This window comes from Nerophis lumbriciformis, linkage group LG17 (assembly GCF_033978685.3).
Source record: "Nerophis lumbriciformis linkage group LG17, RoL_Nlum_v2.1, whole genome shotgun sequence".
Taxonomy (NCBI): Eukaryota; Metazoa; Chordata; class Actinopteri; order Syngnathiformes; family Syngnathidae; genus Nerophis; species Nerophis lumbriciformis.
This window is the reverse complement of record NC_084564.2, coordinates 2152046-2165570: the sequence shown is the minus strand read 5'-3', so window position 1 is coordinate 2165570 and position 13525 is coordinate 2152046. Positions and strand designations below refer to the sequence as shown.

At 40.0% G+C, this 13525-nt stretch overlaps 1 protein-coding gene across 1 annotated transcript; it reads left to right on the top strand.

The window, feature by feature from the left end:
* The first annotated feature begins 6094 nt into the window (after nt 1-6094).
* Nucleotides 6095-12604, top strand: foxa3 (forkhead box A3). The gene is made up of 2 exons (XM_061971967.2): nt 6095-6668; nt 10180-12604. The coding sequence occupies exons 1-2, from the start codon at nt 6597-6599 to the stop codon at nt 11494-11496; spliced, it is 1389 nt and encodes a 462-aa protein (XP_061827951.1). The 5' UTR covers nt 6095-6596; the 3' UTR covers nt 11497-12604.
* Nucleotides 12605-13525: the final 921 nt, after the last annotated feature.

Below are 13525 nucleotides of genomic sequence, written 5' to 3'. Positions count from 1 at the left end.
TTTTTTTTTGGTTGCTCTATCCCTTTTTTAAATTTTATTTTCATAATGTGCCAATTAAACAAACAACAAAACACACACAAATTCCCCTGGTTTATTGTCGTAATATTAGCTTACTTGAATGGCAAATTTCAAAATAAAGCAAAACATTATCACAAGGTAAATATTTTTACATTGACGGTGTGCCTAATCAAGTGTCCAGGAAGTGGCTCATGCCCTCCTTTTGAATGATTGACAGATATTAATAATTATCCACTTTTAATCATAAGTCATCTTGTTTGACCTGTATATATATTACTTTATTGCATACACAATTTACTGTGTAAAAAAATGTAATAATTCTCACGTGTATTTAAAAATACTGAAAGTATTACATTCTTACCTGAAAGTAAGTAAGTAAGTATAAGGTCAGGGAGGATATTATATTTTACTTTATGGGTGGTCAAAACTTTTTTCGCCAAGGGACGCACATTTTAAGAGCATGTTTATATATATTATTGTAATTTTGTAAAAAGGATACACGTACAGCCCTTTGTGTTGTTAGTTATTATATACAGAGGTGGGTAGAGTAGCCTGAAATTGTACTCAAGTAAGAGTACTGTTACTTTAGAGATGTATTACTCAAGTAAAAGTAAGGAGTAGTCACCCAAATATTTACTTGAGTAAAAGTAAAAAGTATGTTGTGAAAAAACTACTCAAGTACTGAGTAACTGATGAGTAACATACACACACACATCATATATATATATATACATATATATATATATATATATATATATATATATATATATATATATATATATATATATATATACATATATATATATATATATATACACACACACATTTATATATATATATATATATATATATATATATATATATATATATATATATATATATATATATATATATATACAGTATATAATTTATATTTATTTATTTTGCCGTTTTTGTTTACATGTTTAAGGTGTTTTAATGAATATACATGCATGTTTAACACATATAGATTCCTTTCTTTCATGAAGACAAGAATATAAGTTGGTGTATTACCTGATTCTGATGACTTGCATTGATTGTAATCAGACAGTAGTGATGATAACGTCCTCGTTTTCAAATGGAGGAGAAAAAAAGTTCCTCCTTTCTGTCTAATACCACATGAAAGTGGTGGGTTTTTGGCATCTTATTTGTCCAGCTTCCATATTCGTTTTTATACACTTTACAAGAAATACATTGGCGGCAAACTCCGTAGCTTGCTAGCTTGTTTGCGCTGGCTTTCGGAGACTCTTGTTTTGAAAGCGCAGGCGCGATGGAGCGGCACTTTTATTGTGAAGACAGGAACTGTGCAGTCAGTCTTTAGGCTTTTGACGGGATGTACGGTTGAAATAAAAAAGGGTATTTTTTCCTTCACACTTTTGATTGATTGATTGGAACTTTTATTAGTAGATTGCACAGTACAGTACATATTCCGTACAATTGACCACTAAATGGTAACACCCCAATAAGTTTTTCAACTTGTTTAAGTCAGGTCATGTGACCGCCTGGCTCTGTTTGATTGGTCCAACGTCACCAGTGACTGCATCTGATTGGTGGAACGGAGTGAACGTCACCAGTGACTGTATTTGTTGAAACGCAGGCACTATGAAGGTCTGTCTGACAGACCAAAACAAACAAAGCGTGCATTAACAGATCGATAAAAATTAGTAGCGAGTAGCGAGCTGAATGTAGATAAAAGTAGCGGAGTAAAAGTAGCGTTTCTTCTCTATAAATATACTCAAGTAAAAGTAAAAGTATGTTGCATTAAAACTACTCTTAGAAGTACAATTTATCCCAAAAGTTACTCAAGTAGATGTAACGGAGTAAATGTAGCGCGTTACTACCCACCTCTGATTATATATCGCTATTACAGCGTTTTCTCTTTATCTGGTCTTGTTTTGTTCTATTTTTCCTAGAGATGTCCGATAAATGCTTTAAAATGTAATATCGAAATTTATCGGTATCGTTTTTTTTTTTATTATCGGTATCGTTTTTTTTTATTATTATTTTTTTTATTAAATCAACATAAAAAACACAAGATACACTTACAATTAGTGCACCAACCCAAAAAACTTCCCTCCCCCATTTACACTCATTCACACAAAAGGGTTGTTTCTTTCTGTTATTAATATTGTGGTTCCTACATTATATATCAATATATATCAATACAGTCTGCAAGGGACACAGTCCGTAAGCACACATGATTGTGGTCCACTAATAGTACTAACCTTTAACATTTACCGTATTTTCCGCACCATAAGCCGCCCCGTGTTATAAGCCGCATCTAACTGCGCTAAAGGAATGTCAAAAAAACAGTCAGAAAGGTCAGTCAAACTTTAATAATATATTAAAAACCAGCGTGATGTGGGCGCGCATGGAGTCGTATATCAACATGGACGGAGCTGCGTGAAAAAAGCCACCCGGCCTCTTCGCGTAAACTTCCCTTAACCACTCGCTCATCTTTTCTTCATCCATCCATCCCTTCGAGTTAGCTTTTATGATGACGCCGGCTGGAAAGGTCTCTTTTGGCAAGGTCTTCCTTTTGAATATCACCATGGGTGGAAGTTTCTGGCCATTAGCATGGCAAGCTAGAACCACAGTGAAGGATGACTTCTCATTCCCTGTGGTGCGAATATTCACCGTACGTGCTCCCGTTGTATCCACAGTGCGGTTCACAGGAATATCAAAAGTCAGTGGAACCTCGTCCATGTTGATAATGTTCTCTGGCCGGATCTTTTTTTCAGCTATCTTGTTTTTACAATATGCACGGAAAGTAGCCAGCTTTTCTTGAAAGTCTTTAGGCAGTTGCTGTGAAATAGTAGTCCGTGTGCGGATGGAGAGATTGCGTCTTTTCATGAACCGGAAACCTGTCGCTTAGTAGGAGCCATTTTGTGGTCTTTACAGATGTAAACACACAAAGGAAATGAAACGTAATATCCGCGCGCTTCTTCTTCTTCTACGCGGGCGGGTGGTTGCTTACAGTAGAAGAAGAAGCGCTTCCTGTTCTATGGGGGCGGGTGCTTACCTTGGCGGTTGCTTGCGTAGAAGAAGAAGCACTTCCTCTTCTACGGGGAAAAAAGATGGCGGCTGTTTACCGTAGTTGCGAGACCGAAACTTTATGAAAATGAATCTTAATATTAATCCATATATAAAGCGCACCGGGTTATACGCCGCACTGTCAGCTTTTGAGTAAATTTGTGCTTTTTAGGTGCGGCTAATAGTGCGGAAAATACGGTAATTTTACTCATTTTCATTAATTACTCATTTTTATGTAACTGTTTTTATATTGTTTTACTTTCTTTTTTATTCAAGAATTTTTTTTTAATTTATTTATCTTATTTTTCTAAAAAAGGACCTTATCTTCACCAAACCTGGTTGTCCAAATTAGGCATAATAATGTGTTAATTCCACGACTGTATATATCGGTATCGGTAATTAAGAGTTGGACAATATCGGCAAAAAAAAGCCATTATCGGACATCCCAAATTTCCCCCCTTTTTAAAAAAAATATATTTCTATAAAGTGGCAATCAAACAAAAACATATTGTTGTCATAACATTAGTTCAGTTGTGTGGCGAATTTCAAAATAAAGCAACAAATAAACAAATCAAAGCCATGTGCATGAACATGATCATTATTTTTTTTTTTTTGCAAAGTTATGTATATTTACATGCAGGCCCGGCCCTAACCAATCTGGCGCCCTAGGCAAGATTTTAGGTGGCGCCCCCCCACATCGGCAGTGAAGTGTATATACTCACAAGAAACCGAATAGCTTTGTCTTTGACCTTTTTTTTTTTACTTACAACTATACCTAATATATAAAGGGGTGGAAAAGTGACTATTACCTGCAGGGCAAACATTAGCTAACCAGAAGGCAATAACAATGTAAACAAAAAACACCTGCTTAAAAGATCTAATACAAATGTCCCTGAGGAATGTAAGGTGGGAGTACTGTAATTACCTAACGTTACATTATTATTTTCCATAACAATTTAGCCCCCTCCACAATATTAACCCGACGTTAAAACAGAACTAGCTATTTATTGATTAGCAATTGCCGAATCATGTAAAATTAGCTTAATGCTAAAAAGCCAGGTTACTATCACATTCTGTAACAGACAAATCATTTCATGTAGGCTAACGTTACCTACCTGCTAACTGTCTTTTTCTCGTTTCTCCTCTTCTTTTCTCTTTTTTCTTCCCTGGGCACCTGACAGTTTTGGCCGTTTTGACATCTTGTGTTGATTTTTTGATGTGGTGACGTCCAAAAAGAGTCATGATACGGGAAGGGAGGGGGCGCACCGTGCGGGGGAAGGGGCGTAATGTTGTAACAAATAATATTTCTATTAAATAGGCTTTACTTTGCATTTTAATTAACGTGGGATTATTTTTTGTATTTAGAAATAATAGTACCAACTTTTTTTTTTCTTTTTTCTTTTTCTCCAACATTTGTGGCACTGGCGTGGCGCCCCCCTGATGGACGGCGCCCTTAGCATTTGCCTATACGGCCTATGCCACGGGCCGGCCCTGCCTGAAAGTATTGTTATAAGGTCAGGGAGGATATCATATTTTACTTTATGGGTGGTCAAAACTTTTTTCGCCAAGGGACGCACATTTTAAGAGCATGTTTATATATACTATTTTAATTTTGTAAAAAAGGATACACGTACAGCCCTTTGTGTTGTTAGTTATTATATATCGCTATTACAGCGTTTTCTCTTTATCTGGTCTTGTTTTGTTCTATTTTTCCTAGAGATGTCCGATAAATGCTTTAAAATGTAATATCGGAAATTATCGGTATTGTTTTTTTATTATTATCGGTATCAGTTTTTTTTTTGTTTTTTTTAAAAATTAAATCAACATAAAAAACACAAGATACACTTACAATTAGTGCACCAACCCAAAAAACCTCCCTCATTCACACAAAAGGATTGTTTCTTTCTGTTATTAATATTGTGGTTCCTACATTATATATCAATATATATCAATACAGTCTGCAAGGGATACAGTCCGTAAGCACACATGATTGTGGTCCACTAATAGTACTAACCTTTAACACTTCATTTTACTCATTTTCATTAATTACTCATTTTTATGTAACTGTTTTTATATTGTTTTACTTTCTTTTTTTATTCAAGAAAATGTTTTTAATTTATTTATCTTATTTTATTTTATTAATTTATCTTCATCATACCTGGTTGTCCAAATTAGGCATAATAATGTGTTAATTCCACGACTGTATATATCGGTATCGGTTGATATCCGTATCGGTAATAAAGAGTTGGACAATATCGGCAAAAAAAAGCCATTATCGGACATCCCAAATTTACCCCCTTTTTAAAAAAATATATTTCTATAAAGTGGCAATCAAACAAAAACATATTGTTGTCATAACATTAGTTCAGTTGTGTGGCGGATTTCAAAATAAAGCAACAAATAAACAAATCAACTTTGCAAAGTTATCTATTTTTTATATGGGATCTGATTACACGGTGTGCCTAATCAAGTGTCCCGGAAGTGGCAGTTATTAATGATTACCCACTTTTAATCACAGCTCAGGGTGGCATGATCCAGGTGCCGTGACGTCACTAAGTGGATTACCTGCCCTCCCCCCTAATTGCATCATCACAAGCACACAGAGGTGTCACTCCGTCGGGATCCCGCCCCTCCTCACAGTGCGCGTGCATGCCCCCCCCCCCCCTCCTCCTCTCACACGCACGCGCATTCCTGTTTTTTTTGTGTCATTTCGTGACGATTTAATCCCGACGACCTCCCGCGTGCGCGTCATTACATGACCATTGACATGCACACGCCTCACTCCGTCTTGTGTATTCCGGCGGCGCACCTGCAGGACGCGAGGCCGCTTTCAAGTGCAAAAAAATATATTTAAAAAAAAAAGAAGAAAAACGCATTAAAGTCCGAGTGCGAGTTAATATTTTAGTCTTCATTTTATTAAGTAAAAGCGCAATTTTTTTTTTTTTTTTTTGGGTACACAAACGCACCATTTTCGCGCCCCCGGCTATAAACACTTGTTTTTATTATTAATATAGTTATATTAGTTGTTTTCAAGAGGCAAATATAACTTAAAAGTCCAAAAAAAAAAAAGGAAATATAATTATTTTGAAGTTTGAGTGTGGTGGGGGCCAATAAACAGCACACCAGGGGGCCACATCGGCCTTTCCTGCAGGACCTTCATCCTATTCAGCGGAGGCGGGGCGGCTCCTGCGCCCGGTACCTTATAAGAGGACGTCCGTCTGCGGGCTCCACGCCGTTCTGCGAGACTCTCTCCTCCCCTGCCTGTCACGGAGCGTCCTAGGCCGGCACACAGCAGCCTCCAGCGGGCCTCCAGCACCGTATCGTCGGATCAGAACCAGAACCAGCGGGTCGTGGGAAACATGGAGGACTGAGATTGCGTGACTTTTCCCCCACAACTCAGGACCAACTTTTTTTTTTTACCAGAGGATTTAAAACTTTTTTTTTTTTTTTTTTTTAAAGAATTATCTCATATTTGAAAGTTTAGTGCGTAGATAATTAACTTTTTTTTTTTTTTTTTTTAAGTGGGGATGTTGAGCTCTGTGAAGATGGAAGCCCACGACCTACCTGAGTGGAATACTTTCTACAGCGAAGCCAGCGAGGTAATACAAAAATAATAACTGAAATATTCCTAAATGTTCACATCAAACTAATATTAATATGTATTTTATGTTATTTTTTAAAACCTTTTTAAGTCACTTTTAATTGGTTGAGTAACAAGTGTTTAAATGTGGACTTAACATAAAAAAACAATAAAAAAAAATAAAAATAAGCAAATAATAAATACGAATTAGTACAATTTATATGTTTGTCCATCCATTTTCCTACCGCTTGTCCCTTTTAGATAAATGCGTGTTCAGAAGAGGGCCTCGTGCAAGAGAAAAGGCCCAAGTGGATAATATGCTATTATTATTCTTCTTCTCAGGAATAACAAAACAACAACAAAATAAGTTTTATCATGCAAAAATAAATAATAAATATAAATAAATAAATTCCAGAATGAATGATCAATGTGAGGACACTTGCTAATTGAATCGGAGTTAATTCGATCAGTTTGATGAAATTAACGCGTGATAATAATCCACACCTCCACGTCACCTCAGGGAATTAGGCGTCGTGTTTTAATATTGTAATTTAATAATAAATATATTATTAAATATTAAATAATGATATTTAATATTGTTTTTAATCACATTTATTTTATATTGTTTTTAACTGTGTTTAATATTGTTGTGCAGCACTTTGGAAACATTTTGTTGTTTAAATGTGCTATATAAATAAAGTGGATTGGATTGGATTGGATTGAATATTCCCACGGCACGTGTCAATCGGTGCAGTTTTGCTAAGTTTTTTGGGGGAGATTTTTTTTTTTTTTCAGTGCTGGTTGTTTTTCCACGGAGAGGCCAGCGAGGACTGTGACGCGCTTTTTTTTTTTTTTTTTTTTTAACTTTTTTTTTTTTTTTACGCATTTCCACGTTCACGTGTGAGTGTGAAATCCGCGTGCACTGAGAGCTTCATTGTGCATTGATAAGAAGTCAGTCAGAAGCCTCCTTTCACGCCGACACGCACTTTTTGCACCGCCGCGCGCCTCAGGAGAACAACTTGTTGCTCCTGCGAATGAATGGCAAGGTTAAAATTTTTTTTTTTTTTTTTTTTAAAGGTGAAAAAGCGTGTGATTTTTAAGTGTGGTAATATTAAAGTGTGTGGTTGTGAAGGTTTAAGTGTGTTACTAAAGAAGCTAGAGTGTGTTCAGGTAAAATGTGTGTTATTAAGAGTAAAGGAGCTAAAGTGTGTTATTAATAAAGTTAAAGTGGGTTATTATTAAAGTCAAAGTGTGTTATTGGAGTTAAAGTTTGTTATTATTAAAGTGCAAAGTGTGGTATTAATAAAGTTAAAATGTGTTATTAAAGTCAAAGTTTGTTATTATTCAAGTTAAAGCGTGTTATTGAAGTTAAAGTGTTATTAATAAAGTCAAAGTGTGTTATTATTCAAGTTAAAGCGTGTTATTGAAGTTAAAGTGTTATTAATAAAGTCAAAGTGTGTTATTAATAAAGTTAAAATGCGTTATTAAAGTTAAAGTTTGTTATTATTCAAGTTAAAGTGTGTTATTGAAGTTAAAGTGTTATTAATAAAGTTAAAGTTTGTTATTATTCAAGTTAAAGTGTGTTATGGAAGTTAAAGTGTTATTAATAAAGTCAAAGTGTGTTATTAATGAAATTAATTCCATCCATCCATCCATTTTTCTACCGCTTATTCCCTTCGGGGTCGCGGGGGGCGCTGGAGCCTATCTTAATTAATGAAATTAATTAAAAGTGTTATTAATTAATGGAATTAGCTAGAGTGTGTTGTTAAAGTTAAAGTGGGTTATTATTAAAGTGCAAAGTGTGTTATTGGAGTTAAAGTTTGTTATTATTAAAGTGCAGAGTGTGGTATTAATACAGTTAAAATGTGTTATTACAGTTAAAGTTTGTTATTATTCAAGTTAAAGCGTGTTATTGAAGTTAAAGTGTTATTAATAAAGTCAAAGCGTGTTATTAATGAAATTAATTCCATCCATCCATCCATTTTCCTACCGCTTATTCCCTTCGGGGTCGCGGGGGGCGCTGGAGCCTATCTTAATTAATGAAATGAATTAAAAGTGTTATTAATGAATGGAATTAATTAAAAAGTGTTATTAATGTTATTAATTAAAAAGTGTTATTCAAGTTACATTTTCAACATGTCCATCCATCCATTTTTCTACCGCTTATTCCCTTTGGGGTCGCGGGGGCGCTGGAGCCTATCTCAGCTACATTCGGGCGGAAGGCGGGGTACACCCTGGACAAGTCGCCACCTCATCACAGGGCCAACACTTGAAGTAAATAATGAAGATTACAAACTTAAAAAAAAAACTAAAAGCAGTCTTTTTCTCACAATGTGTCAACTTTTTCTTACAAAGTTGGGAACAATATCTCATATTCTTTCTGTTTCTGTAATATTGCAATATTTTCTCGTAAAATTATTACTTTTTTATGTAAAATTATTACTCTCCAATGCAAAATGGTGACATCCGTCATACAAAATTCGGACTTCCACCACAACATTGGCAATCTTCCTCCTTGTTCTTGTATAATAGTAAACCCTTTTTTGTAAAATTATGACTTTTGACTTAAGTAAAGTTACAATTATTATTATAATAATATTGCCAAGTTAAAAGTGTGTTATTAATGGAGTTAAAATGTGTTATTAAAATTGAAGTTTGTTACTATTAAAGTTAGTGTGTTGTTATAAGTGTTTTATAAGGGACAAGCGGTAGAAAAATGGATGGATGGATGGAAGTTAAAGTTTGTTACTAATAAAGTTAAAGTGTTTTATTATTAAAATGAAAGTGTGTTTTTTAAAGTTAAAGTTTGTTATTATTAAAGGGCAAAGTGTGGTATTAATAAAGTTAAAATGTGTTATTAAAGTTAAAGTTTGTTATTAATAAAGTCAAAGTGTGTTATTAATTAATGAAATTAATTAAAAAATGTTATTAATTAATGAAATTAATTAAAAAGTGTTATTCATTAATTAAATTAATTAAAATGTGTTATTAATTAATTAAAAAGTGTTATTAATGTTATTAATTAAAAAAGTGTTATTCAAGTTCCATTTTGTTAATATCAACATGTGTTATTATTAAAATGAAAGTGTGCTCTTAAAGTTAAAAGTGTGTTATTAATGGAGTTAAAATGCGTTACTAAAATTGAAGTGTGTTACTATTAAAGTTAGTGTGTTATTATAAGTGTTTTATAAGGGACAAGCGGTAGAAAATTGGATGGATGGATGGAAGTTAAAGTTTGTTACTAATAAAGTTAAAGTGTATTATTATTAAAATGAAAGTGTGTTTTTAAAGTTAAAGTGTGTTATTGATGAAGTTAAAGTGTGTTATTAAAGTTAAAGTTTGTTACTATTAAAGTTAAAATGTGTTTATATTAAAGTTAGAGTGTGTTATTACAACAATAAAAGTGTGTTTTGAATGAAGTTAAAGTGTGTTATTAAAATTGAAGAGTGTTATTATTCAAGTTGAAGTGTAAAGTTATTGTGTGTGTTCTTGTCAAAGTTATCGTGTGTGTGTGTGTTTGTGTGTTGCAGATGTATTCCTCTCCCAGCAGCATGAACTCGGCCCTGGGTTCCGTGGGCCCCATGGGCACCATCAACAGTTACATCAACCTCAACCCGGCCGGCTCTGGCCCGGCGGGCATGAACATGGCGTACCCCGGCTCGGGCCTCAGCACCTCGCCGCTGGCCTCCATGGGCTCCGGGGCGGCTCACATGCCGCTCTCCCCGGTGGCGCCCTCCCTCAGCTCAGGCTCGCTCACCCAGCTGGGCCCGGCCGCTGCGGGCTCCCTGGGCTCCCTGTCCCACTACCAGAACATGCACGGCCAGTCCATGGGCCAGCTGGGATACTCGTCGGGCGCCTCCCTGAGCCGGGCGGGGCCCAAGGAGATCCCGCCGAAGCCGTACCGGCGCTCGCTGACCCACGCCAAGCCGCCGTACTCCTACATCTCGCTCATCACCATGGCCATCCAGCAGAGCGGCAGCAAGATGCTCACCCTCAACGAGATCTACCAGTGGATCATGGACCTGTTCCCGTACTACCGTGAGAACCAGCAGCGCTGGCAGAACTCCATCCGCCACTCGCTGTCCTTCAACGACTGCTTCGTCAAGGTGGCCCGCTCGCCCGACAAGCCGGGCAAGGGTTCCTACTGGACCCTGCACCCGCAGTCCGGGAACATGTTCGAGAACGGCTGCTACCTGCGGCGCCAGAAGCGCTTCAAGATCGAAGACAAGATGGCCAAGAAGGCCAGCAAGGACGGCGGCAAAGGGGTCCACGGCGGCGACGCCATGTTGGGGGACAGAAGCCCCACGGGGGGCTCGGAGGAAGCGGACTCCGCCCACTCGGACAGCTCCCACCCGGGTTCTTCCGACGACCAGCCGCTTTCCAGGAACTCGCTGGTTCCGTTGGACTGTCCCCCGCTCTCCACCCACCTCCACAGCCCGCCTCCGTCCCAGCCGCCGTCCACCTCCTCCTCCTCCATCCCCCCGTCCTCCTTGTCCCTCTCCGCCACCGCCGCCATGAACCCCGTCTTCCACTCCCAGTCCTTGGCGGGCGGCGCCCACCTCCTGCCCGGCGCCATGCACCAGCACATGGACCTGCAGAGCGACGCCCTCAAGTCCCTGGACCCCCACTACAACTTCAACCACCCCTTCTCCATCACCAACCTCATGTCCAACGAGCAGAAGATGGACCTCAAGTCCTACCAGGACCAGGTGATGGCGTACAACAACTACGCCGCCGGGTCGCCCGTGGCCGCCAAGCAGATCTACGACAGCCCCGGCCCGGCAGCCATGGACTCCGGTGCCTACTACCAGACTCTGTACAGCCGCTCGGTCCTCAACGCCTCCTAATGGACTTCCTGTCCGGCGGAAGAGACTGGCCGCCATGTTCGATGGACCAAAGAAGGTTATTCTTTTCCCATGGAGACTCTCTGGTTACACCACGCACACACGAGCCTGACGACCGTGGACTTTGTACAAAATGTAAATAGCAGCAATGTGAGTGCGTGCGTGGAGGGAGGGGGGGGTTAGAGGGGGGGTTTATTTGCATTTATTTATAAAGGGAATACATTTTAATATATCATATATTCTGCTTTGTGGACAAGTTACAAGCTTCACCAGTTTCTGCTTCATTCATGTTACAACCTCACACTTGGGGGGGGGAGGTTCTCCCCCCCTAAAGACCGGCCGTGTTGTTACCTGGACAGGTGAACGCTTTGCACGAGAGGAGAGATGCACTATGGGAGATTCACGTACGGTACTTTGCACTATGGCGCTCCCACCGGTGGGCCGATAGTGTGCGGGTGTTACAGAAAAAAAGAGCGTCGGAGGTCTCTCAAAAAGGTGTGGCACGGCGGTCATTCTTCTGTCCAACACCATCAGTTGTCCACACACTGAGGGACGATAAAGACTTGCAGGTCACATGACAGAAGAGGAGGGTCTCGTTTATTAGGTCGCTTTTCAAAGTTAAAAAAAAAACAAAAAAAAAAAAAACAACGCAGCGTGTCCTTCTGATATATTGTTTGTTGGTTTCAATGTGATTACGTCTTTGACTTTTCCTAATAAAAAGGTTCAAAAAGGGGAAAATGCTGCATGTTGTGCTTCCTGTGCGGTACATCCATCCATCCATCCATCCATCTTCTTCCGCTTATCCGAGGTCGGGTCGCGGGGGCAGCAGCCTAAGCAGGGAAGCCCAGACTTCCCTCTCCCCAGCCACTTCGTCCAGCTCCTCCCGGGGGACCCCGAGGCGTTCCCAGGCCAGCCGGGAGACATAGTCTTCCCAACGTGTCCTGGGTCTTCCCCGCGGCCTCCTACCGGTCGGACGTGCCCGAAACACCTTCCTAGGGAGGCGTTCGGGTGGCATCCTGACCAGATGCCCGAACCACCTCATCTGGCTCCTCTCGATGTGGAGGAGCAGCGGCTTTACTTTGAGTTCCTCCCGGATGACAGAGCTTCTCACCCTATCTCTAAGGGAGAGCCCCGCCACCCGGCGGAGGAAACTCATTTGGGCCGCTTGTACCCGTGATCTTGTCCTTTCGGTCATAACCCAAAGCTCATGACCATAGGTGAGGATGGGAACGTAGATCGACCGGTAAATTGAGAGCTTTGCCTTCCGGCTCAGCTCCTTCTTCACCACAACGGATCGATACAGCGTCCGCATTACTGAAGACGCCGCACCGATCCGCCTGTCGATCTCGCGATCCACTCTTCCCCCACTCGTGAACAAGACTCCGAGGTACTTGAACTCCTCCACTTGGGGCAAGATCTCCTCCCCAACCCGGAGATGGCACTCCACCCTTTTCCGGGCGAGAACCATGGACTCGGACTTGGAGGTGCTGATTCTCATCCCAGTCGCTTCACACTGGGCTGCGAACCGATCCAGCGAGAGCTGAAGATCCTGGCCAGATGAAGCCATCAGGACCACATCATCTGCAAAAAGCAGAGACCTAATCCTGCAGCCACCAAACCAGATCCCCTCAACGCCTTGACTGCGCCTAGAAATTCTGTCCATAAAAGTTATGAACAGAATCGGTGACAAAGGGCAGCCTTGGCGGAGTCCAACCCTCACTGGAAACGTGTCCGACTTACTGCCGGCAATGCGGACCAAGCTCTGGCACTGAGCATACAGGGAGCGGACTGCCACAATCAGACAGTCCGATACCCGATACTCTCTGAGCACTCCCCACAGGACTTCCCGAGGGACACGGTCGAATGCCTTCTCCAAGTCCACAAAACACATGTAGACTGGTTGGGCAAACTCCCATGCACCCTCAAGGACCCTGCCCAGAGTATAGAGCTGGTCCACAGTTCCACGACCAGGACGAAAACCACACTGTTCCTCCTGAATCCGAGGTTGGACTATCCGGCGTAGCCTCCTCTC